The sequence below is a fragment of the Schizosaccharomyces octosporus genome, assembly GCF_000150505.1.
Source record: "Schizosaccharomyces octosporus yFS286 unplaced genomic scaffold supercont6.2, whole genome shotgun sequence".
NCBI classification, from domain to species: Eukaryota; Fungi; Ascomycota; class Schizosaccharomycetes; order Schizosaccharomycetales; family Schizosaccharomycetaceae; genus Schizosaccharomyces; species Schizosaccharomyces octosporus.
Genome location: NW_013185620.1, coordinates 2,316,810 through 2,341,893, shown reverse-complemented (window position 1 = coordinate 2,341,893; position 25,084 = coordinate 2,316,810). Strand labels below are relative to the sequence as shown.

Here is a 25,084-nt window from a genome sequence, read left to right as displayed (position 1 = left end):
TTATTGATTCATATGGTGTCATAAACAAGGTATGATTCAAATATTTCTGGAACCTTGTTTTAATTGGTTTTACCCATGGTGGTCATTCTCCGGATATTATATAAAGAGCCGCACAAGGACGTATGCAAAAACAACATTCCGTCATTTGTTTTTATTTTTTTATTCTTACATTCGGTAATGTGAAACTCGGAGGGAAAGCGTAAAGACTTTTTTTTTTTTTTTGTCTTGGTAAAATGAATTGAATGAATTGAATGTATGGAATGTGGAATATGAATGAAATGAAATGATTTGATTTGATTTGATTTGATTTTTTTTAGTGAATGTGATTCTATTGCAAGATGTGGAAAGAAAAGTTTGAAAGTGATTGGTAAAAGCGTTTACCTCTCAATAAGTTTCTTTTTCTTGGAGTAATTGAATTCAACCAGAGAGAGCGAAAAGACAGAGACTCGAAAGAGTCTGCAACTAAAAAAAAAAAAAATATCGTCTTAAACAACGTATGAATATAATATTATAAGAATAAAAGAATACATTCCTGCTTTTCCTTCTATGTGCGTGTACGTGGTGGTGGAATTCACAAGTAAAAACGAACGAAGCGAATCTTTCAACAACAGACTGGTATTTTCTGTTGCAGACTCTTTCGAGTCTCTTTCTTTCTCTCTGTCTCGGTCTGTCTCTTTGTTTTCAATTTTGGTGTCGTATTTTTCTTTTCTTCCTCCTTTAAATTTAAAATAAACAAAAAAATTGATTTTTCAAGTTTCAAGTTTTAATTGTTATCTGTTGCCATTCATTTCACTTTGTTACTACCTCTTCTCATCATGGTTCCTCTCCACCGCTTCAAGTCTCTCCTTTTAGCAGTACTACTCATTTTTGGTATATTCACCTTCTATCCCAGTCGTCTCTCTCCCGATGGTGCGATACACACTGCAACATCCACCACCGTACATGCATCCAAAGAGCTTCATGGCGATCCAAAAAAGTACACATTTCTAGCATTACTCACTCCTTCCTCCTCTGACGATGATCCATATTTTAATGCCACTAGGGTCCTTGTTCATCGTTTAAAGTATCACCCCGTTACGAAAAGCAAGTATCCGATCCACATTATGGTTCTCCGTGGTACTGACGAATGGAAAATTCGCCGTTTAGAGGCTGATGGCGCTTCCATCCTTCTCGTCGACCCCATTTCTCCTTCTGACATGGTGCTCGACCTTGATTCCATGGCCAACGACATTACCGACCGTTTCCAACACATGTTTACAAAGCTTCGTATTTTCCAGCAAACTCAGTTCGATAAACTATGCGTCGTTGATAGCGATATTTTGCCTCTAAAAAACATCGACGATATATTCGATACTCCTTTTCAAGGCAAACCACCCAACCCCATCCCATCCGATCAGCATCGTTACAGAAATCCAAACGATGGAATGTCTCACTTTTTTTTGGAAGATTTTCAAGACTACAATGCAACCATCGATGATTTCTATCCTTATCTTTTGGCTGCCACTTACGATAGAGGAGAACATCATCTCATTCCGCCCGAACCAACTGGATATTTTAATGCTGGATTAATGCTCATCCGACCTAGTCTTTTTCACTTTGAGCGTCTCTTGAAAATTGGCGCTTATCCCTATAAATACGATCACGCTCGTATGATGGAACAAAGCTTACTGAATGTTGCTTTCGGGGAACATGGTTGGTTTCCATGGACCCCTGTTGATCCTTTTTATAACGGAGTCTGGTGTTCTCCTCCAGAATATCGTCATTTGAAAACTGCTCACGGTAAATTTTGGCAATTTGATAGTACTGAATTTGCTTCCATCTACTTTGCTGAATGGTATCGCGCATACGGTGAAATGCTTGCCTTTCATCAATATCAAATTCGGTAACGTTTTCTAATTAGTTATCCCATCTTAGCTTGTCCTTCCTTTCCCTTCGTTTGTTTGTTTGTTCGCTTACTCGTTTTTCCCAACATGGATCCCCACCCAAGTTTGTTAGATCTATCTACTTGTTAATCTTTATAGAATGTTTTATGATTCTTTCAACTTTTACACATAAAAAAAGAATGCATGGCACTTATCTTGTAACTTTCAACTTGTCCACAATTTTTTTTGTTTTTCTTTTGGAGTTTGTCTTTAATTTCCCTTTTTCCGAATTACATTACGTATATGCTGCATCTCCACCTTTCAGTAAACAAAAATTATAAACGAGCGCGAAAGCTATAGCGAATGTGACCGATTCACAAAAAGTCCGTCGTGTGTCCATTCAAGTTTTGTTACAGACAGGTTCTTGTGAATTACTTGTTGACGGTACTTTAGAGAATAATTGGATCCTCCTTTCTAGTCCTGAATCCCATAATGTTGTTTTTCCTTTTTGAAATGATTGTCATTCATTTTGCTTCTTCGTAAAAGAGCTTTCTGTCTGGCTTTGTGTATCAAATACGAATTGATCTTTCTTAATATACACATCTATCTATTCATCCTTTGCATCTTTTGTTTTACTTAACTCGAGACCATCCAAGTTTTTATTCTACAAATTACAAGCTGATACAATACCTCTGCTAGCGGTGTAGAGTCTAATAGTGTATTGCCTTTTCCTACAATATACAATCATGGCTGACCCATCAAATGCCGCCAGTTTTTACATTCATCAGGTACAAGAATTCCTTTTGTACTAAGCACGTACGTTGGAAACTTGCGGCGAGAGGATATTGTGTTACTTCTCCCAACATGAATTCCTTCATTAAAAGCTAAACTTTTTTTGGCATATCCATTTCAATTCCATAAAGCGTTTTATCAAATATGTCTTTGTACCACTAATGAGCTTATTTTTATGACAAACTTTACACTCCAAGGCCACAACCAAAAGAATTTCTCTTATAGCCTCTCAGCTAGGAAATAATAGCATTCTCTTTTCGTTTTCATTTTCGTTTTGCTTCTTTTCTCTTCTGTTCTTAAATTTTCGAATTCTACGATTCCAAGTATTTTCGCACAGTAGTACCTTACCCGAAAATATTTCTTTTCCATACCAATTTAGGTTATTCTTCAAAAAAATCCTCTGTAGTGAACGTTTTCATTTTCCTTTTTGTAGAAAAAAGAGAAAAAAATTTGTTTACAATCAAGTTTCAAAGTTAGTGCCTATAATTTGTATTTCTTAGGAGGATTCATTAATCATGCTGACGAAACCGGTCACCACTTCTGTTCTTCGTCAATGGAAGCTTGCTAAAGAAAAATTTGCATGTATAACTGCCTACGATGCCAGTTTCTCGAGGTTGTTTGAGGAACAGGGAATGCCTGTTATGTTGGTTGGAGATTCGCTAGGAATGGCTGCTCAAGGGCATACATCGACTATACCCGTTAGTATTTCTGACATTGCATACCACACTAGAAGCGTCCGACGTGGCGCACCCAACAGTCTAATCATGGCTGACATGCCATTCATGAGTTACAGCAACACGGATGATGCATGCAAAAACGCGGCTTCTCTCATGCGATCTGGAGCTAATATAGTTAAAGTGGAAGGAAGCGGAAGCTGGGTTTACGAAACGATCCGGAAGTTGACGCAAAGATCAGTTCCGGTTTCTGGACACATTGGAATGACTCCTCAAGCCGTGAATATTTACGGAGGTTTCAAGGTACAAGGAAGGAATGAAACAGCCGCTAGTAAAATATTGGAAGCTGCGAAACAATTAGAGGAAGCTGGAGCCCAATCCATGGTGCTCGAATGCATTCCTGAGGCATTAGGACAAAAAATTTCAGAATCTGTTTCCATCCCGACTATTGGAATTGGTGCCGGTAAATATACTGATGGTCAAATTCTTGTCATGCATGATGCACTGGGCATTTCTAGTGGAAGAGTTCCACGATTTGCAAAAAACTTCCTGAGCGGAGCCGGCGACATACGAGCTGCCGTCCGACTATACATGCAAGAAGTTAAAGAAGGGCTTTATCCAGCAAAAGAACACACCTATTGATATAGAATTAAAAGTTAAAGAATGATTATCGAAGGAAAAAAAGTTTTGGTACGGGAACAAGTCCGATTATGGCGACAACAAGGAGAAAAGATCGCGTTTGTTCCCACAATGGGCAATTTGCATGAGGGTCACTTAACATTAGTAAAAAAGGCAAAGGAATATGGAACAAAAGTTGTGGTTAGCATTTTCGTCAATCCTATGCAATTCAATAACCAAAACGACTTGAATGCTTATCCTCAGACTTTGGAAGAGGACAATGAAAAGCTAAAGGGATTAAACGTCGATTTAGTTTTTACACCAACAGTACAAGAATTATACCCGACTGGTTCTACAGGGATCACCTTCGTGGAGACTCCAAAGTTATCTGAAATGCTGGAGGGTGCTAGTCGACCAGGACATTTTCGTGGTGTGACTACGGTTGTAAGCAAATTATTTCACATAGTAGAACCGGATGTAGCATGTTTTGGCGAAAAAGATTTCCAGCAATTGGCGATTCTACGGAAAATGGTACATGATTTGGATTTTGGCATTGAGATCATCGGCGTTCCGACAGTTCGTAACGAAAATGGTTTGGCTTTGAGTTCTCGAAATGGATATTTGACGCAAGAACAACTCGAGGTTGCCCCTAATCTGTATGAAGTATTATTTGGAGTGGTGAGGAAAATAGACCAAGGTCATCGAGACTTTGCTACCTTGCTTCAAGTGTGCGATAGTGAATTGCGCAAATTTGGGTTTATTCCTGATCAAATTGAGATTCGTGATGCAGATACTCTCGAATCTTGCAACCACGATACCAAGCGTATGGTTTTACTCGCTGCAGCTTGGCTGGGCAAGGCAAGATTAATCGATAATATCCAAATCAACACCCAATATGATATCCCAAGCCAATAAATAGTGAACGAAAATGAATGTTGATGAGATGCATTAGAGTGAATGAAGAAGAAAATACGACGAGTGAAATTTACTCAATATCAAGATCTTTAACGGAGCATAAAATAATGAAAAAAAAAAAAAAATTACAGGATTCTATAATTTATTCATTACGCTAGGGAAAGAAAATGAATGAAAAATGATTTGTTATAATCAGTGTAGTCAGAAACACAAATGCTATGAAATCCATGATCACTATGAACGATTTTCAGTAAGTGTTTATAGGAAAGGAAAGGAAAAAAAAAAAAAAAAAAAAAAAAGACACAAACACAAACACAAACACTAAACGTGCAAGTATGAGAATGACTAGAATGTTTTTTACTTTTCAATGCTTTACATCTCTTTCGGGTTTGTTTTCTCCTTCCAACTTCTAATGTGGACCATTTATTACAATATTATATAATATTAAATTATATAATCATATTATACAATCATGGGAATTTTCAAAAGGCGACATAGCATCATTCAGTGAAAGGGAACCTTCTTTGAAATTATCAGTCGGGGGATCTAAGTGACGATCATTGCAGATCTATGATCCACAATGAAAATTTTATATCTGGGAAGAGAAAAAAATGGATTTACGTTGGAAAAAAGCGTCTTTACGCTTTTTGCTTTGGGCTAACATGAATAAAAAAGAAAAGAAATAAACTGCGTCCTTCTTTGTCTATAAACTTTGATATTTATGGGTTTCTACCATATACAATACAAATGATCTACAAAAATCTCTTTACGTCAATCTCTGATTTGGACTATGATTGGACCGTACTTTGAGAACCGAGAAAATTTTAACTTTCGCAGATCATTCTCCACCTGAATCTTAAGGTAAATCATGGAGATGAATGGTTTATATTTGTTCTCACTAACCCACCAATATCTTTAGCCATATACATTTCACCTGGAAAACTCGCTCTGTCCTTGTATATCTGATTGGTTCTTTTGATATTTGGAACTTCCATTCAGAAACAAGTTTGATTTTTTAAAAAAGAAATCGCAAAAAGAAACAAAAGTGCAAGCTTTTTTTGGTGCGTTTTTCATAAGTTTTGTTGATTGCTGTTCGTCTACGAGATTTATAGCTTGAAAGAAAACAAAAACTTGAGATTTCAGACTTTGTTCGAAAAAGAAACTCAAAAGAAACTCGAGATTTTGAAGACTTAGGTCCTACTTATTGATCATGCTTATTCGTCCTTGGATTTCTCGTGTGCAGCCCTCTTTGAAAAGCAGCGTTCGCTCCATTCACTCTATTTCCTCGGCGAGACCTTTTTCTAGAGCTTTGTCTTGGAAAGCATGTCGCTCTCAAACGAAAAACTCATTTACCAAGGTTTTGGCCTGCAACTCCTTTTCCACCAGTACTCCCGGCAGATCTTCTCCTGTTAGTGCTTTTTACGTTCCTTCCTTCAACTTGTTTGGAAAAGGTAGTCTTGTCGAGGGTGCGAATCAAATCAAATTGAGCGGCTACAAGAAAATTCTTATTGTAACTGACCCTGGTATCATTAAAATTGGTCTTTGCGATAGAGTCAAAACACTGTTGGAAGAACGTGGATCTACTGTCCACATTTACAATGGTGTGCAACCCAACCCAACAGTAACCAATGTTACGGATGGATTAAAGCTCATTAAGGAATTCGGCTGTGATTCTATTGTTTCTATCGGTGGCGGTTCCGCTCACGACTGTGCCAAAGGAATTGCTTTGCTTGCTACAAACGGCGGTAAAATTGCAGACTATGAAGGCGTTGATAAATCATTGAAGCCTCAATTACCCTTGGTTTCCATCAACACCACGGCCGGAACCGCTAGTGAAATGACTCGCTTTGCTATTATCACCGAAGAAACTCGACACATAAAAATGGCAATCATTGACAAGCATACAATGCCTATTCTCTCCATCAATGATCCTGAAACCATGTACGGACTTCCCCCTGCTTTAACCGCCGCTACCGGCATGGATGCTTTGACCCACGCTGTTGAGGCATATGTCTCAACTGCTGCAAACCCAATTACCGATGCTTGTGCCCTCAAGTGTGTAGAACTCGTTGGCCAGTATCTTAAGCGCGCCGTCGACAATGGCAGAGACGAAAAAGCTCGTAAACAGATGGCTTATGCACAATTCTTAGGTGGTATGGCTTTTAACAATGCTTCTTTGGGTTATGTTCACGCCATGGCTCATCAACTGGGTGGATTCTATAATATTCCCCACGGTATCTGCAATGCCGTTTTGCTTCCCCACGTTCAGTTGTTTAACTCCAAGGATGCCCGAGCCGCTTCTCGTTTGGGTGATGTTGCACTTCAACTCGGCTGCAAAGAACATACAGCCCAAGCTGCTATCAAGAAGATTCGGGATTTGAATGAGCAATTGGGCATCAAGCCCTATCTCAAGTCTTTGGGCGTCTTTGAAAAAGACTTTGAATTACTTTCTAAAAATGCTATGAATGATGCTTGTGGTGCTACTAACCCCATTCAACCTACTCTGGATGAAGTCAAGTCCATCTTTGCTGCTGCCTACTAGACAAAACCTCCTTTCATTTTTAGACCCAGGATTTTCCTTTTTCTCTCATTCATTCGCCGTTTGCGTTGTTTTTAAGGCATCCAACTCTCTCTTGCTCTTTTTATCCTCTCTCTTTGTAGATATGTCAAACCAGTTGTCCCTTTAATTTTTTCAACCTTACAGTGTATATACTGTTTTTCAATATTTCCCACAATTAGCGATAATACTTTTATTCCACTTTATCTACTCATTGTTTTTATTCCTGTGCATTCTCTAGTATTCGATCGTTTTTTCTTTTGAGAAATTGCCAATTTCTAGCAACATCCAAAACTAAGCAATCTAATTTTATTTTATTTTTTTGTTAAGAAAAAATTAAACATGTAAACAAGTAAATAAACACATCAAAGTATTCGCCAAAGTAATATTTGCCAAGAGCTGCTGAATAAGCAACTGCTGAATAAGCAACTTAACAAAGCTGTCATCTCATCTAGTTATAAGACAACCGCGTTCCAGAATACCCTTATTATAGCTCTCCACTGTAATTTTACAAATCAGTAGTTTGCTTTAAATAGAAAAATGGGTTTAAAAATTTTGCTTGTTAACGGTGCTCACCCTTTTGGCCACAGCCAAGGTAAATTGAACGAAACTTTACAAAATGTGGCCAAGGAGACTTTGACGGATTTAGGACATACTGTTCATGAGACAGTTGTTACAAACGGCTATGTTATTGAAGAGGAGATTGAAAAAATTGTTTCCTCAGACGTCGTCATCTATCAATTCCCAGGCTGGTGGATGGGTCTTCCCTGGCCATTGAAGAAATACATTGACGAAGTATTTACTATAGGATACGGAAAGTTATTCGCAAGCGACGGCCGTTCTCATACCAATCCAACTAAGAACTATGGTAAAGGTGGTCTTTTGCATGGTAAATCTTACATGCTTTCCACAACCTGGAATGCTCCCTGTGAGGCTTTCAACGAATTCGGAAACTTCTTTGATGGCCGTGGTATCGACAATGTTTTGTTCCCTGTTCATAAGGCTCACGAGTTTTTGGCAATGACTGCATTGCCTTCATTCATGGCAAACGATGTCCTTAAAAACCCTCAGGTGGATACTGATATCTCTGCTTACAAGCTCCATTTACAAAAAGTTTTGCCCGGCAAGTAGACAGAATGATTGAGGTATACATCTTCAAATGGTTATCGTTACTGGGGTATATAGAAATGGTCCTTCTTTTTTTGGTTTTCTAGACAGTCTTTATCAAGTCAATTCTGTTGTCTATAACCGGTTAACAAAAAGCAAAGAATATAAAAGGCACCCAATAAAATTAATTCTTAATGTGACATGCATATGCATATGCCGAATTCTCACTTCTTAGGTTTTTGCATGAGTTAGATATTCTTGGCTAAAAGGATAGTCGATGTAGCCTACTGGGCTTTTGGGCGTGTAGAAATAAGAGCGCTTGTAAGGATTTAGAGGTAAATTATGTTCAACACGATATACCAAATCCGGGTTTGCAAGATACTGTCTGCCAAAGGCTACTAATGTATCTCGCTCGTTTGCAGCTTCCACAGCCGCCTGGGGTGTATATCCACCGGCGGTAATGAACGGTCCTTTCCAATATTGTTGTAGGTAGTATGTATTTACTTCGGACTTTATCCTCATATGACCACTCCAATATTGTCGCGGTTCAATTGCATGAATATAGGCTAACTTTGGAAACCGCTTAGAAATCTCCTTTAGCAAATATGTATGGGTTTCTTTGCTGTCGATTTGCTCTGCCCAAGCCGAATACGGTGCAATCCTGTATCCAACTCTTTCTTGTCCAATTTCTTGAGTAACTGCCTCTAAAACTTCCAGGGCAAACCGACAACGATTCTCAAGCGATCCTCGATACTCTGGATCACATTCATTACCAAAACCACCTAGAACGAATCGGTCCAACAAAAACCCATTGGCTTGATGAAGTTCCACCCCGTCTGCCTTTGCGACGTTCGTAGCCAAAAAAGCTGCATTTACGAAGTCATCAATATACTCTTGTATATCTTTTTTGCTGACGTACTTTTTCTGGTAAATGTTTATTCCTTGAACGGTATCGAAGGACTCGACACCGGCAGGTAAGCCAAGTGGATCCATAGGGCAATCGTTGTATGCAATCTCCTTTAATTTTTTTACGTCTTCTCTATATTCATTCTTAATTTCCCCGGGTAAGGGCCATAGCTGCATAAACAGATAAGATTTGTTTCGATGGATAGCGCGTGTAACTGGAGTCCAAGCCCTCGCATGTTCTTCTGTGAAGCATCTTGGGTTATTTGGGTACCCGCCAGATTTTTCTCCTACAAATGTTGCGTCTGAAATTATCAGTGATCCTGGAATACATGACCTTTGAGCATAATATTCGGTCATCAATTCGGTAACGAACCCATCGTCAGTCGCTCTCAATCTAGTCATCGGAGCATGTACAATTCTGTGCCTTAAAATCATGTTCCCCACCTGGATTGCTTCGAACAATTTGCTTTTCGACATTTTACTATAAACCAACAAGACTTTGAACTCCGCCAAATCCGCTGTAAACTTATGTTTAGACGATGGTAGAATGATTACTGTAGATATTCATATCAAAAGTACTTATGGCGAAACTTGACTAATATATGTGGCGGCTGCATACCGTATAAAACTAGTGTTCAATGGAGAATTCGTCGTTCGTCGATTTGAATCCTATTGCAAAAGAATTTTCATCTAAAGTTTTCTAATCTTCCTATCGCATTGTCTTTTTTGAAATACCAAGTGTTAGAAATCCAATTGAAAATCACAGTCTTTGATGAGCATACAAGAAGACATTATAGAGATTGAGAAAGGGCCATAAGACAATCATTTCTTTTTCTACGAGTTCTATGAAGAAATAAACCTCTGTAGTAAATTTTGAATTCACAATTCACTAAAGTTGCTTTCCTATAATTCTTTACGACAGTAAAAATAAATAAATAGCTAGGTAGTGACGTTTTCATTACATGATATTTTCTTAGATGTTAACCATACAAGTATATTTATTTATTTATTTCTTTTGTTTTTTTTGCTTGTAAAAGACCAAGTTAATTCAATAGAAGCTTTTTCATTTTATTTTCCTTATTCATTTTTATAGTAAAAAATATAATTTTTCCTCCCTCTCTTGTTAGAACTCAAGACTGGTTTTTGAAAACAATTTCATTATCATGAAAAATGAGTAGAAGTAAAAAAACAAAACGACAAAGATTTTCACTGCAACCATAAACGTCAAAAACAATATACTATAAACATTCAATGTCAATTGAAAACTGACTTTTCATCTTTGTATTCTGAACCTTGTATGTTAATGCTTGAAGAAAAGCTTCTAAATCAAAATACCGTTCACGGTCAATTGAAAATAGACATATAGGAACTGAATCAGCTAGTTAACTCATCTTTCCAAGACTGCTACTGAAAGCAATTACTGAGCGTGTTTCAAAAATTTTTACTTTTTTCGGTCAGTTCTATAATCCTCCCTTCTACCGATTACCCTTTATTACAAGATGAGAGAGGAAGAGTCTTGCTTTCATACATTACGAAAATTCAAAACACTCTACATTCTTTGCCCAACCAAGGTTAATAGCTTAGTGAAATAGAATTCGTATTATCCAAAATCGTTAACAAATAATATATATGTAGTTACGGACAAGAGACGAGCATATCATGTATTTCCTGCCTCGTAACGAGCAATTACTTTTTATAAATAGCGAAAACAAAGCTCGATCGTAGACAATTTCATAAAACGCTTAAAAATTTCCGACTTACTCAACGGCTTGAAGCTTGAATTCCTTGCCTACCTGTTTCAAACGGTATTCACGGAACTCACAATTGTTGAAAGTCATTTCTGGAGGTAAAAAGTTAACGTCAACACCTGGAGACATTTTATCTAATAAAAAGCGAATAAAAGCGCTATGGGTCACAACAGCAATCTTTTTGTGGGGAAGAGTAGACAAGTATTCCAAAGCAGATTTGGATCTGACGATGCTGATCTCGATATCTTCAGAGTAGATATCTCTCTTTTCTGGATAAATTCCATCAGAACAGGCCTTCAGATCATACTGAGGGTACGTGCGAGAGAGTTCTAGGACCTCCAAGCCGATATCACAAGGTAAACTGCCCACCTCTTCAAACAAAGGGTTGATATAAACAGGGATTTCTTCTGCGTTTTGATTTTTGAGATAATCCTTTAAACCAAGTTCCATAGTTTGCAGGGTACGGCGCATTGGAGAACAAACGATGGCATCAATTGGAACGTTTTGGTCAGCGAGCTGCTTGGATAGCCTTTTCGATTGTTCTATTCCCAAGTCTGTTAAAACAGGATCACGAATTGAATGATCTTCATTGGGACCTACATTATGAAGTGCTTGTCCATGGCGGATTAAATAAACAGTCTGTTCTCGTGTTGACTGTGCGTTTGAGGTAGACATGTTCAATGAGGTATTATGAAGAGTGGAAAGTTCAAAGCAGTCTGAGTATGTGAATTAACCACCTCACCACTTACCAAACTACTTCATTCCTGAACCGAATTCGCTAAACCACTGTAAAAAAAAAAAAAAAAAAAAAAAAAAAAAAATTATCATATTTTCGAACTTTGCTAATGTAATGGTGACACAAGTCAGAGTGGTATGAAAGAAAACTCACTAAGAACACCCAAGGATAGGAAAGCAAAAAGAAGACAGTGAGATGTAGAGTATTAAGAGGATCCTGTGACCTACAATTTGAACTTTCAAGATATAAAGCTAGTGTGTTTAGCAAATGAACGATTGACATTGAACACAAGTCGAAACATGTATTCTAGTGAATCATTTTCTTCATAATTCGTTACGAGTAAAGGATTATTTGTATTTGTTTAGTTTTTTTTTATTGAAAAGGGAACATGTTTAAGAGAATCAGAGAATTAGAAAAAGAAAGGTACTCCAGGAAAGAGATGAAAACGCATATATATTCCATATTCAAAACATAAGCACTATCCAAGACAAGTTGCATGCATAATAATTAATTATAGTGTTATTAAATAGTAGTTTGGAGAGGTACTCTTAGAACCCGCGTCGCACATCTGTGATAAACATAAAACCAGGTTTATGAGAATAAACCGGTTCTGGCAATTTAGACATCATCACAACATTTTGGGGTGTAACTCCACACCCCCAAAAGACAGGAACTTCATCTTCTTCAAATAGAACTGGAAACCCATAGTCAGGTTGCATGACATTTTTGATGCCAAGTTGTTTTGCACCATCCCAGCCCCAAGCAATTGGCTCACCATGGCAGTCGGTATATGCGGCAGTAATACGACGTACTAGGGGAATATCTTTTTCCTTATAGGGACGCATAGAAACAACAAAGGTACCAGAAAATACTCCAGATGGACAAAGAAGAAGATTTGTATTGAACATAGGAGGAGGATTTCCGCTAGGAAGATGACGAGGGACTAAATTAGCAGCGACAAGAGCCGCTTCAAAGGAAAATGAACAGCCTATTAAAAACCCCACATACGAGCTACTCCATTGATTTGAGATGGTTGTCAGTTCTTTGGTGAACTTGCCGTTGATATATTCACAGTAAAAAGGAATGTTGGTAGCTAAATTAGCATTGGTAGCTAGAGATGACGGAAAAACCTGGGAAGGATCACCAACAGCTGTTTCTCCAAGCAACGGACATGGAACGGGATTTCGAAGACACAAATTACGAAAGTCATCAGCATATTTAACCGGCAAGACTAGTAAATTTGCCTGAACATAACCATCTGCCCAGCCAGTTGTGGACGTTGTGAATTGACGTTTTCGAATCAATTGTCGAATATCATCGGGAGAAAATTTAGAACGACTCTTATAATTGGAAGCGTTTGTTGTGTCGTAACTTTGCTCTTCCTTTGGTATGATATTCAAACCTTTTTGAACTGTAGAGATGTCCAAAACGTTGTTCATATTGTAATTGAAATGATTTTGCTCAAGAGAGACTACTAGGATTCAGAAGAAGCTCGTCTTTACAAGCTGTTTTTCTCGTTTAATATCGTTACAGGAATCAAAACAAGAAGATTCTCTTTTTTAACAATATATTACGATTTCCAAAAAAATTGTCGAGATCCCAATTTATCGCTACTATTTTTCAGACCTTTATAATGCGTTTCTTAGTACACCGTCGCACACTATGCTGTTTAGCTCAAATTGCCTTCCTCCACAAACAAAACCAAAGCAGCCTTGCTTTAGAGAATATGCTCTTTTTCTGTTTTTATTCTTCCTTTAAAATGAGAGATTTCTTCCATGACGGAGCTTGTTATAACAAAGATCAATTTAAATCTGACTATCGTTGTTACTTTCGAAGTAACTGATAGTTGCTCACCACTTGTCAGATATGGAGCTCCTTATCGATGAAATATAGAGCAGTGGAAAACGCGTCAGGTAGCTTGGTATCTGGTGTGAGCCATCGTATTCTATGAGGAGCTCATGATGATTCATAATGAAAAGTTGGAGCATCTTGGAGATGCGACTAATGTTATAAACGTCTAAAGGAAACTTTGGTTCAATTCATAAAAATTGAAGTTTTGTTTTATTAAAGAAAGTAGGCTTTGAACCTTCTTAAGGAAATCTAAATTGTTTTTTCCTCGTTTTACAAATATCTTGCTTGGTTCGTGTACCTTGGAAACTGTAATAAATTGAACTTGACTGATCGATTGTTTGACTCAAAAAAGGAAAAGTAATTGTTTAAAAACTGTGCTTGGAAAAAAAAAAATGACAGATCCTGAGTCTGTAATGTCTTCTTACCCAAAGTCCATAACAACATCGACTCAAGATGATATGGATAGTATGGAGAAAAAGCAGAATGTACAGCAAAACATCGAAAGCTTTGAGCCTGGAGAGGTAGAAAATTTTATTGACAAGAATATCGAAAAGGGTGCACTAAAAAAAATGGACCTTGTTATTTCACCCATCATTGGTTTTTTGTATTTAATGGCCTTTCTGGACCGCTCCAACATTGGTAATGCCTCTGTCGCTGGTATGAGCGAATCTTTAAAACTATATAATGAACGGCTAAATGTTGCCATCAGTATCTTTTATGTCCTGTATATTCTTGTTGAAACACCCAGCGTCATTTTAGTAAAGCATGTGCGGCCTTCTCGAATGCTGGCCTTCATTTCCTTAGCATGGAGTGTTGTGGTCCTATGCTCTGGCTTTGTTTCTAGTTATGGTGGTCTCATTGTCACCCGTCTTATTCTCGGTATGTTGGAGGGCTGCTTGTTTCCTGCCCTAAATCTTTACTTGACTACTATCTATACGAGAGAAGAACAGTGCCAACGTCTGTCGTATTTGTTTTGCGCATCTGGTTTAGCTGGTGCCTTTGGTGGCCTCTTTGCTTATGCTCTCGAACAGGTCCGTGCTGGAAACAAAGCTGGATGGCAGTGGATTTACATTGTAGAAGGATTAATTTCTTTTATAGGAGTTCCGCTTTCTCTATTTTTACTACCTGACAATATAGAGAAATCCTGGTTCCTGAACAAGCAAGAAAGACGAGTTGCCCGTCTTCGTAACGAAGCAAATTTAAGATATCTCGGTGAACAAGAATTTGAATGGAAAGAAATTCATAAAGCGTTTAAAGATCCCAAGGTTTATGTTTCTGCTGTTAGTCAGTTTTGCGCAGATATGGTTTTATATGGCTTTTCCTCCTTCTTACCAACCATTGTAAAAGGTTTGGGGTACACGGGTCTTCAGTCAAATTACATGACAATCCCTGTTTATATTGCAGGTGTTCTTGCTTTCCTTGTCGCTGCTTATGCATCTGATCGTACAAAACTTCGTTCACCCTTTTTAATCAGTGCTTCCCTTATATTAGCGATCGGCTACATTATTCTCATAGCAAGTAATTCAAACGCGGCAAAATTCACAGCTTGTTTTATCGTAGCCATCGGTTGCTATATCGGTCCAGGAATGAATTTGGGTTGGCTCAATAACAACGTCGCTGGACATTACAAACGAGCGACTGCTATAGGAATTCAACAAACCATAGCTAATAGCTCCGGTATCGTTGCTGGTCAAATTTATCGATCCACGAGTGCTCCTAGATATATCCTGGGTCATTCTTTTACACTCGGTTGCGTTGTGGTCGGCTTAATCAGCTACATTGTTTTATTTTTTTCCTTAAGACATTCTAATAGAAAGCGTGATGAACGCTGCGCCCGTGGTGAATTTGATCCCACTTTGACCGGTGATTATGCCGATGACTTCCGTTACTTTTTATAAACTATGGCTGTCCATTTTTCATGCACATATCCCTGTTTGTTGTTACGAGTCGTTTCTGTTTACTTTATCTTATTCCTGTGTCATGACTTCAAGGTTCATTCTTGGCCTTTTTCCCTTTTGTACATTAAATTAATCATATATCAATGTCATCTAATAACGAATATAGTTTTTCTTTTACGCAGAAATGTGTTTTCCGATAATTTATTGAATTAAGTCTATAATTATGCGAGTAGAGTCAGTCATTTCAAATACAATTACAATGGTAACAAATTAGTCGGGGAGGATAAAATAATAAAACGAAGAAATAAACAAGTAGTATACAAAAATCGAAAAAGGATGCCCTTACGACACATGAAACGTTTCTGAGAGTAATGCACCAGCTCCCCATCCTCCTTCGACATCTAAAATCTTCACGAGGAGTGCAGCTAGTTTCATGATATCATGAAATGTATCCAGAGGTACCTGGCGACCGCTAAAGCGCAGAGCTATTTCATTGCGCAAGAAGGCTGTATTTGTATGATTACGAAGACATTCGGTTCGACAGTCTTTCAATAGGTACAGGCCTTGAAGAAGTAACCGAAAGATAGCAAAGTGAACAATTGGTATATCAAAGTTGGAATTTTGTAAGATAACTAATCCATGATCAAATGTCCAAAGAATACCTTCTAACGCGAGATTTGTAGTGTAAAAATCAGGAAAAGAAGAAAAGTGGACACTGTCGTCTTTTAATGATGCCTGAAAAAAGTGAACTGGGGTTTTTAAATCGTAGAAGGACTTTGACAATTTCAACAAGGGATCATGAAGATGTAAGTAGGTTCTTATTAAATTCCATAAACTCGTAAATAGAAATAGAAACTTTTCGTTCTTACTTGAGTACTCCATACTCATGCGTAAGTGTTGAAGCATAACTTCGTAGACTTGTTTGGAAGATTTTGAAGCATCAACAATGCATTCCTTTTTTGCATCGTTACGGATGAGTTCATATATCGCGCAAAGAAGAGCAAGACCTGTGATTCTTGTTTCCTTGAAAACAATGGGTCCATTGGAGAGCTTGCCTAAGCAAGACTGGAAGGAAGGCGGAGTTTGTTTCCACTGTTCTTCTTCTTCCAGGGAAGTAGCAGAGTCCCAAAAGAATTCATCAAACGGAAGGGGCATTTGAAGTTCTTGAAAAGAGAGGGAAGGGTTCCGATTGAAAAAGGCAGCCAGTAGATATTCCAAGATATATGTAGAAAAGACGATACGTTTTCTAGACTCGTACTCTATGAAAGACGATATAGAAGAGACTTTTGGAATGGGAGGAAGAGCGGTCCAACCTTGTGTTCGAAAATCGTGGATCAAATCTCGAAGTAAGGATTGACCAATGCTAGCAAACGAGGAAGTCTTTTCAAAGAGAGAGGAAATACAAAACAAAAAGCGAGTTTGGATGACCCAGAGAGTTGCATTCTTTTCAGCGTCATTTTGGATGTAAATTTGTAGCAGATGAAAGCCACTGTCCCAAAACAAAAGGCCCAAGGTAGCGTCACTTTCAATGCCGGTAGAGTAACAGCCGATCAGACTAATAGAGCGAATAAAAGAAGCAGCGACTCCCTCAATACGAAATGATGGACGGTGTAAAATGGGGAGAATGGGATGAAACCATTCAAAATAACCTTCGACGTAGTGGTCAAGGAAGTCTGAGGGGATGAAGGGCAGAACAGTGAAATACGGCCGTAGATTGGGATGATACGTTTTGGGAAGATCCACTGCATCAAATGAAGGGAGGACGATTTTCATATTTTCGGAATGTTGGTCACTGGTTTTAGTAGGAAGTGCTTCATGCGTAACTTGGGGAGTAGGTTTTGGAAGAACGTCGGAATGGTGTCGTTGTATGTGTCGTTTAAGAAGATCTGTTCGTTTACAAGCTTGATGGCAATATTTACAATAAATATTTTTTGTATCATCATGCGAAAGTTTATGTCGAGTCAGATTTTCAAGGCGAGTGAAACGCTTTCCACACGTTTCGCAAATGAATGGCCGTTTCTGTAAGCCATCTAAGTCTTGGCTGCTTTTTCGCTTGACACCTGCTCCATCATTAGGATCGACGCATTGAGTAGAGGAGGAGGAGGCGGAAGAAGATGAGGGCATTCTACGAAGCCCGAAGCTAGATTACAAAGAGAAAAAGTAAATTCCAAAGTAAGAAGCAAAAGAAGAAGAAACGATAATCGTCTCAATAGCGTACAAAAGGAAACCTAGAAACAACCAAAAAAGCTAATAGTCCAGACATATACGACAAAAATCAAGATGGCAATGCCGTTTTCGTACAAGATCAAAGATGCTGCTTATTGTATAAATACAAATAATCAAGTAAGAGCATTCCGGAAACAAATAATTTGGACTTTTTTTAAACTTTGTTCGGTTTACATGTAAAGAAATTCAAGATAAGCTAATTGCCAAACTAAAAGCAAACTCATCTTTTGATTCGTAACAGTTTGAAGATTATGTTTGTGCGATCTTCGATACACATCATTGATTTGATACTACAAATCTCGATAAGCAAGATCAAACTGTGGATGGGAAACTCTTCGGGCGTAAGAAAGAATCAGAAAGATAAGTTGTTGAAACCATGAGAATCTTGAACGTCAGGTCAAGTGGGAACACACAGAGAGAGAGAGACCTTGCTACGAAGAGTTCGTTTCTAAAAAGACATCGCCGCGCTTCAAACAAATAGAAGCATAAGCTTGGAATAGAATTCGAACTAGTCTATTGTTTTCTCTTTACTGCTTTTTCTTTTTCAATTCATTTCGTTTCTTTTCTCAATGTCGATGCCAAAGTTCCTACAAATCGGTTCCTCTTTAAGATAATGTCTTTCACAGTCCTTCTCAATAGCATAATTCTAACGAGGTCCAGCCATTCTCATATATGTGAATCTGAACCAAAAGGAAGGTCCACATAGCAAGAGTTGGCTAGGTGAAAAATGGCCTGTAACAAAGGAAAAAGAAGTGTTGAGTAGACACGACATGTGAATGAAATGGAAAACAATAAAAATTTTTGGTTTAATTTTAGTTTCATTTCATTTCATTTTGTCTTGTCTTGTCTTGTCTTGATGCTTCTTGTTCATCACTAAAGAATCCTTTGTTCAGTGTTGATGTTGCAATGGATGGGTTTCCAACCACCAAAAAGATCCGATCTTATCTGTAAACATAAAGAAAAAGAAAACATCATGGTAAATATTTCGACCTCTTGGCCAAAGGTCTATCTGTCTCTCCGAAAAGCCGTCGGATCCCAAAATTGTTCATGACGACGACGATAATGATAACAATGATGAATAAAAAAAAAAAAATAAAAAAAAAAAAAAAAAAAAAAAAAAAAAAAAGACCACTTGACTTGGGAAAAAAAATTTACTTTCTTACGATAACTGCAGTAGTTTGAACGTCACGATCTTTCTTGAGAGGATTGTACGAATTGTACGGTATCTTCCATTTCATTTCTTGTTCTAATTCCTATTCATAAACGACTTTTTCACAGTTGTCTTTTTTTTTTTGGTCAGTTTATTTTCTATGGCTCAAGCTTCCTTTCATATTGATCATGACCTCCGTCAAGAGCTCATGGATCACTTGGTCAATGTTTTGCATCAACGCTGTAAAGAAATTCCTGCATCCCAATTGTATGTTTTAGCCGTCAGTTTTGATCGATTCGCCCAAATTAAATCGACAACATTACATACATATGTACAACAATACCAAGAAAAATTCACTAGGTATCATTCCGCTCTTCCACTAAAGGCTCTATCATACATATACTCTTCAGTTTCTCATAATCCTCCCTATGAATCTGTGCATTCCTCATTAACAGACTCTTTTGGTATAAATCAATCTGTTTCCACTCCTCCGCCTTCTTCTTCTTCTTCTTCCTCTTCCTCTTCTTCGTCTACACCAAATAACCTTGACTTTCAAACCCCCTCCTCTTTTGAACATGCTCAAGCTCAATCCAAATCAGGTCCGTTTGTTTCTCAGCCGCTTTCGAAACTTTCTTCCCCTATTCAAGACTCTTCGAAAGAGTTTGACTTCACGCATCCCTCCCTGCAGGTCCATTCTTCCTCTCTCCCCACGCATTTATCAAATTCATATCCTCGAGATCCTTCTCACGAAATCAACAGCCGCTCTTTTTTTGAAAATGAATTTTCTAATGTCCCTTATACCACCGAAGATAAAGATCATCACCTTTTTTTTCTCAGCGATAACGATCTAACCTTTCCAAATGAGTCCCTTTATTTTCCTCTTCCTTCAATGCAAAACGAAGAAAATTCAGGCGCCTTTTTTCCCACTCCTTAACATTTGTTCCCCATCTTTTGAGAATCTTCTGGTCTATCGGCCCTTACTCTCGATTACTACTACTTCAGTCTCTTGTTTTCTGTTATGTTATCATGTCTTTTCGTTCTCTTGGCGATTTTGTTTGTATATTTACCTCCCAATATCTACCAGTGCTCTTTGTTTATGAATCTTTATTTTTAATACTTAATTTTGCTCTGATGCTCCCATTTGTGTTTTGTTTCCATGTTCTCTTCTAATAATTCGATTTCTCACCATTCCTACTACCTTAGTAATCAAATCAAGCTTTTTACAAATTGCTTATTGTACCTCTGAACATGTATTTCTCTTTCCCGTACACGTGATATCATATTCGTAACTTATGCTAACTTTTGTAACTGTACATTCTAACTTATACTTGTACATATACAAACAAGTCATATCTATTCTATTCTTGTTTCCTTTCTTCTCCAGCCAGCTTAACTAATTTGTGTGCTGTATAAAGTGTCGTTGAGATAGACTTCCGTTCGCCCGAAAGGCAAAACTATCCACATCTTTTTTTGATTCCACATTTTCAATCCTTTCGTTCACTGGTCCGTATCCTCCACCGCCAGGTGTATGGATTTCAATGTGATCACCGGCACCTATGTGACATGTGTTCCTTCCGCCCAAGTTGATTCTTCGTATCTTGCAATTGCCTTCTTCATCTGTCGAACGTTTAACCCAAATATTCTTTCCACATTTGGCATCTTCACCTCCTTTCATACCGTAAGGATGATATGCTCGACGCTCAGATAAGATTGACAATGTAACTGGAATGCGGAATTCGATGTCTCGGATGACACCATCACCTCCTCTGTATTTTCCTTTACCTCCAGAATCTTTGCGGATGCTGAATTCTTTAAGGATGACAGGATACCGACGCTCAAAGACTTCTAAATCAGTGATTCTGGTATTGGTCATATGAGTATGAACACCAGAAGTACCATCCATCCCGTCACATGCACCAGATCCACCGCATATAGTTTCATAGTATCCAAATCCAGGAATAATTTCCCCTGTCTCATGGTTCCTACCACCAATACCGAATGTCAAATTATTTGTATCTCCTTGGCTAGCGGCGCAAGCTTGGAAAGCCTTTAAAATTGTATCCGTAATTCTCTGAGAGGTAAGAACGTTACCGCCAACCACAGCTGCCGATTCAGAAGGCTTAAGGAAACAATTGTCAGGAATCCGCACTTTGATTGGTAACAAGCAACCTTGGTTTAGAGGAATATTTTCGGATACTAGTACTCGTAAACAATAAATGATAGCACTGTAAGTAACTGCTTCAGGAGCATTCGTATTACCATAGACTTCTTCAGTCGTGCCATCAAAGTCAAAGATAGCATCTCCCGTTTTATCATCTATTGTGATTCGCAAAGAAATTCGAGAACCGTCATCCATAAAATCTTCAGCAACGAGGTCCTGTCCGAATGTTTTCCGTACTCCAATTAAAAGCTTACGTACAGAAATTTCTGCATTATTCTGGATTGCCTTCATGTAACGTAAGACAGAATTCTTACCATATTCTTTAATGAGATTAGTGATGAGATTAATTCCTTTCTGATTCGAAGCAACTTGGGCTTTCAAATCATTCAAATTATCACGTAGACAACGTGTGCCAGAACCACCTTCCACTTTTCCAGGATCATGATAAAGTAAATCAATCATTTTTTCTTCTTGAAAAACACCATTGATAACCAACTTCTCACTCTTTATACTGGCCCCTTCTTCTGATAGTTCCTTACTAGTTGAAGGCATACTACCAGGCAATATACCGCCAATGTCGGCATGATGGGCCCGAGAAGCGACATAGAAGATAATCTCACCATCTTCGAAATAAGGAGTTATAGTAGTTATATCTGGCAAATGAGTTCCACCAAAGCTGGGATGATTAGTGACCAAGACATCACCAGGATTTAATGATCCTTTGTTTATCATTGCTTGTTTACGAACGCAAGTGGACATAGATCCTAGATGGACTGGCATATGTGGGGCGTTTGCAACCAAATCTCCGTTAGCGTCGAACAAAGCACAAGAATAATCAAGCCGTTCTTTCACGTTAGTTGAAACACTTGTTTTTTGAAGAGCACGACCCATTTGTTCAGCAACAGCCATGAAGCGAGAGCCTAAAACGGAAAGATACACAGGGTCAATGTCTTCCGTTTTAGCAAGTGAATCGTCGGAGATAGATCCCTTCGATACAATATCTATCACCACATGAGAATTAAGAATGCGAGCAATGGATCCAGGAGGAATCACAATAGTCTGCGTCTTGTCTACGATGATTGAGGGTCCTGCAATCTTAACACCGCTTGACAAGTTCTCCAATAAGAAAATGGGGCAATCCATACGTTTTCCATCGAAGAATACCTTTTTAATTCCAGACGATACAGATCCTTCAACTTCTACGAATTTCATATCCTTTAACTGGGCATCAACACTGGGTTCTTTATGATCGAAGCTTTTACCAGAAGCGCGAACGCGAATATCATCAATGATTATATCTTTATCAAAAAGAAATCCAAACTCTTGTTGATGTCTTTCTAGAAAAGCTTCTTTAAAGTCCCAAGAATTGTTTGGCTTGCTAATCATTAATGGGCTATCTGTTCCTTGGTAACGAAGATTTAAGAAAAGTTCATAGGATATATTTTCATTGGCAAATCCTTGTTCATTCAAACTTTTTTGTGCACTTCCCATAATTCTTCTAAACCGTTCTTCAATTTCAGGGATTATTTCAGAAGTAAGAGAAAAAGAAGCTGGTTCTTGAGCCTCCGAAACAACATCTGCCAAAGCCATTCCGTATGCTGAGAGAATAGAACTGTACTTATGCACAAGAACTTGAGAAATACCCAAAGATTGAGCGATAGCAACACAATGCTGGCCGCCAGCACCACCAAAAGATGTTAAACGGTGAATTGAAATGTCATGTCCTTTAGCTTCGGTCAATGCACGAATTGGCCGAGCCATTGTTTCGTTAGCAATTTTGATAAATCCATAAGCAACTTCATCAGCACTCATCCTTTGAGATTCTGAGATGCCAGAATTGATTTCTTCAGTTAATTCTTCAAACTTTTTACGAGTGGCTTCAACATCAAGAGGTTGATCCTCGGTAGGTCCAAAAATTTTGGGAAAGTATTCAGGAAGGAGCCTTCCTAAAAGTAGATTGGCATCCGTAACTGTCAAATAGCCACCCTTTCTATAGCAAACAGGACCAGGATGCGCTCCAGCACTCTCAGGACCAACTACGAATAATCCGTTTTTCCAAAACAATCTAGAGCCACCACCAGCAGCAACAGTGTTGATATCTAGTTGAGGAGATTGAATAGTAACGCCAGCCGTAGTAGTTTCAAAGACATGTTCATACGCGCCGCCGTAACGAGATACATCAGTAGAGGTACCACCCATATCAAATCCGATGACTGGAATATTTGTATTTTCATCATATGAAGTAAGAGCAAATCCAACGACACCGCCAGCGGGGCCAGATAATATAGCTCGAAGACCAGAAAATTTATTTACATCGGCTAGGCCACCGTCACTTTGCATAAACTCGCAGCGGACACCTTCTGGGTGGCCTTGGGTTTTGAGCCCGTGTAAGAAGCCTGACTGAAATCCGGACAAGTAACGACGGACGACTGGTGACAGGTAAGCATCTGCAGTTGCAGAAGTAGCTCGAGGAACATATTTGATCATAGGCATTAGTTCTGCAGACAAACTGATATGAGAAAAACCATATTCTTTCGCTAGTTTACCTACGGCAATCTCATGATCTGGATAGGTGAAACTGTGTGCTAAACAAACAGCAATGCTAGTGAATCCTTCATCTCTTAACTTTTGTAAGTCTTTCCGTACTGATTCTTCGTCAAGTTTCTTTAGAATACGGACGGCTTCTCCAGATCGGCCAAGCACCAGACTTGGATTATTACCATCGATTTTTGTTTTGCAACCAGATGGGTCCTCTACGAAATCTTCCAAAGTTACACGTTCATCGATTTCAACCACTTTAGAGTATAAGACATCAGGTCTACGAATAGCCAATTCAAAAATATTAGGGCGGGATTGATTACCAATAACAAGACCATCCTTAAAACCTTTAGTAGTAATAAATGCACATCGTTCTCCTTTACGTTCCAACAACGCATTCGTAGCAACCGTAGTACCGCAGCGAAGATGACTGATGCAACTAGTGTCTAACTTCTCATTCCTTGGAATACGTTTACCATGGTAAATCTCTAAAACACGTCGCACAGCTTCAATAGAAGCATCCTTATAGTTGTTTGGATCTTCAGAAAGTAGTTTGGTAACAATTGGTTCCCGGGAATTATCTGTTACAGTTGCGATTACATCTGTAAACGTACCCCCGCGGTCAATATGGATTTTTAAACTCATTTTAATTCTATTGCAACCAAAATGGCAATCAAAAAATTAACAAGAAAATTATTTTGGATAAATAAACAAACAGTTTTCAAATAGTATGCCTATAGTATAAATTATGCTAGGTATATATAGAAGGTGAAGCATGCAAGATATTGGAGGAGCATCTCCGATGTCCGCTACATGATGTTAGATAACGGAGGAGCCATTTAGGAGCTCCTTAACCGGAGGATTCTCTGCATCAAAAACTTATCTCTAGTTTCACATCGCTTTAGACAAGAGAGTATCAAACAGCTAACAACTATCCATTTCTATTGATGCAGTGTTAAAAAGGTTCAACAGATAATAAGCCTTTGACGTTGAGGAAACCGCATTATTACACCTGTTTTCTTTTCTTGTTTTTCAGATTCTTTGACGATTGTAATATCAAAAATTAAAATAAATTATCAGTGTATTTTAGTATGAAACTCTCTACTTTCAAAAATGCATGAATCACTACTACTTTTATTGTTACTTGGTTGACATATGTAACCTTTTGCGTAACATGTTACTTACATGTAAATAAAAACATTTGAATGCACTTTCGTTTTTATGAGGAAGGTTAGTGGAAGTAGACAGCTATCAACAATCATTTAGCGCTTTAAAAAAGATGATCAAAGAATCTTTATCCCACCTAGAACCCAATATTTCTAAGAATCAGATAAACTTATTATTG

The 25,084-nt window shown here is 38.2% G+C and overlaps 12 protein-coding genes across 12 annotated transcripts; 7 read left to right on the top strand and 5 right to left on the bottom strand.

The window, feature by feature from the left end:
• Positions 1-83: 83 nt before the first annotated feature.
• SOCG_00481 (acetylglucosaminyltransferase) lies at positions 84-2,855 on the top strand. The gene has a single exon (XM_013162901.1). It carries the CDS (start codon positions 816-818, stop codon positions 1,884-1,886), a length of 1,071 nt encoding a protein of 356 aa, XP_013018355.1. The 5' UTR covers positions 84-815; the 3' UTR covers positions 1,887-2,855.
• A 314-nt stretch (positions 2,856-3,169) lies between these two features.
• Positions 3,170-3,970, top strand: SOCG_00480 (3-methyl-2-oxobutanoatehydroxymethyltransferase; the record flags this gene model as incomplete). The annotated part of the gene is made up of 1 exon (XM_013162900.1): positions 3,170-3,970. One exon carries the CDS (start codon positions 3,170-3,172, stop codon positions 3,968-3,970), a length of 801 nt encoding a protein of 266 aa, XP_013018354.1.
• Positions 3,971-4,078: 108 nt separating this feature from the next.
• Positions 4,079-4,861, top strand: SOCG_00479 (pantoate-beta-alanine ligase; the record flags this gene model as incomplete). Its single annotated transcript, XM_013162899.1, has 1 exon — positions 4,079-4,861. One exon carries the CDS (start codon positions 4,079-4,081, stop codon positions 4,859-4,861), a length of 783 nt encoding a protein of 260 aa, XP_013018353.1.
• Positions 4,862-5,725: 864 nt separating this feature from the next.
• On the top strand, positions 5,726-7,801 carry SOCG_00478 (alcohol dehydrogenase Adh4). Its single transcript, XM_013162898.1, has one exon. It carries the CDS (start codon positions 6,072-6,074, stop codon positions 7,401-7,403), a length of 1,332 nt encoding a protein of 443 aa, XP_013018352.1. The 5' UTR covers positions 5,726-6,071; the 3' UTR covers positions 7,404-7,801.
• On the bottom strand, positions 7,598-10,337 carry SOCG_00476 (NADPH dehydrogenase). Its single transcript, XM_013162896.1, has one exon. It carries the CDS (start codon positions 9,906-9,908, stop codon positions 8,757-8,759), a length of 1,152 nt encoding a protein of 383 aa, XP_013018350.1. The 5' UTR covers positions 9,909-10,337; the 3' UTR covers positions 7,598-8,756.
• On the top strand, positions 7,748-10,480 carry SOCG_00477 (FAD binding oxidoreductase). The gene has a single exon (XM_013162897.1). The coding sequence runs from the start codon at positions 7,959-7,961 to the stop codon at positions 8,547-8,549; it is 591 nt and encodes a 196-aa protein (XP_013018351.1). The 5' UTR covers positions 7,748-7,958; the 3' UTR covers positions 8,550-10,480.
• Positions 10,481-10,988: 508 nt separating this feature from the next.
• Positions 10,989-11,952, bottom strand: SOCG_00475 (phosphoglycerate mutase family protein). Its single transcript, XM_013162895.1, has one exon. The coding sequence runs from the start codon at positions 11,852-11,854 to the stop codon at positions 11,189-11,191; it is 666 nt and encodes a 221-aa protein (XP_013018349.1). The 5' UTR covers positions 11,855-11,952; the 3' UTR covers positions 10,989-11,188.
• SOCG_00473 (nicotinic acid plasma membrane transporter) lies at positions 11,523-15,914 on the top strand. The gene has a single exon (XM_013162893.1). It carries the CDS (start codon positions 14,159-14,161, stop codon positions 15,662-15,664), a length of 1,506 nt encoding a protein of 501 aa, XP_013018347.1. The 5' UTR covers positions 11,523-14,158; the 3' UTR covers positions 15,665-15,914.
• On the bottom strand, positions 11,997-13,668 carry SOCG_00474 (DUF1445 family protein). The gene has a single exon (XM_013162894.1). The coding sequence runs from the start codon at positions 13,352-13,354 to the stop codon at positions 12,464-12,466; it is 891 nt and encodes a 296-aa protein (XP_013018348.1). The 5' UTR covers positions 13,355-13,668; the 3' UTR covers positions 11,997-12,463.
• SOCG_00472 (zf-C2H2 type zinc finger protein) lies at positions 15,832-18,964 on the bottom strand. The gene has a single exon (XM_013162892.1). The coding sequence runs from the start codon at positions 17,786-17,788 to the stop codon at positions 16,007-16,009; it is 1,782 nt and encodes a 593-aa protein (XP_013018346.1). The 5' UTR covers positions 17,789-18,964; the 3' UTR covers positions 15,832-16,006.
• Positions 18,534-20,267, top strand: SOCG_00471 (uncharacterized protein). The gene has a single exon (XM_013162891.1). The coding sequence runs from the start codon at positions 19,201-19,203 to the stop codon at positions 19,972-19,974; it is 774 nt and encodes a 257-aa protein (XP_013018345.1). The 5' UTR covers positions 18,534-19,200; the 3' UTR covers positions 19,975-20,267.
• On the bottom strand, positions 20,211-24,479 carry SOCG_00470 (oxoprolinase). The gene has a single exon (XM_013162890.1). The coding sequence runs from the start codon at positions 24,382-24,384 to the stop codon at positions 20,434-20,436; it is 3,951 nt and encodes a 1,316-aa protein (XP_013018344.1). The 5' UTR covers positions 24,385-24,479; the 3' UTR covers positions 20,211-20,433.
• Between the last annotated feature and the right edge of the window lie 605 nt (positions 24,480-25,084).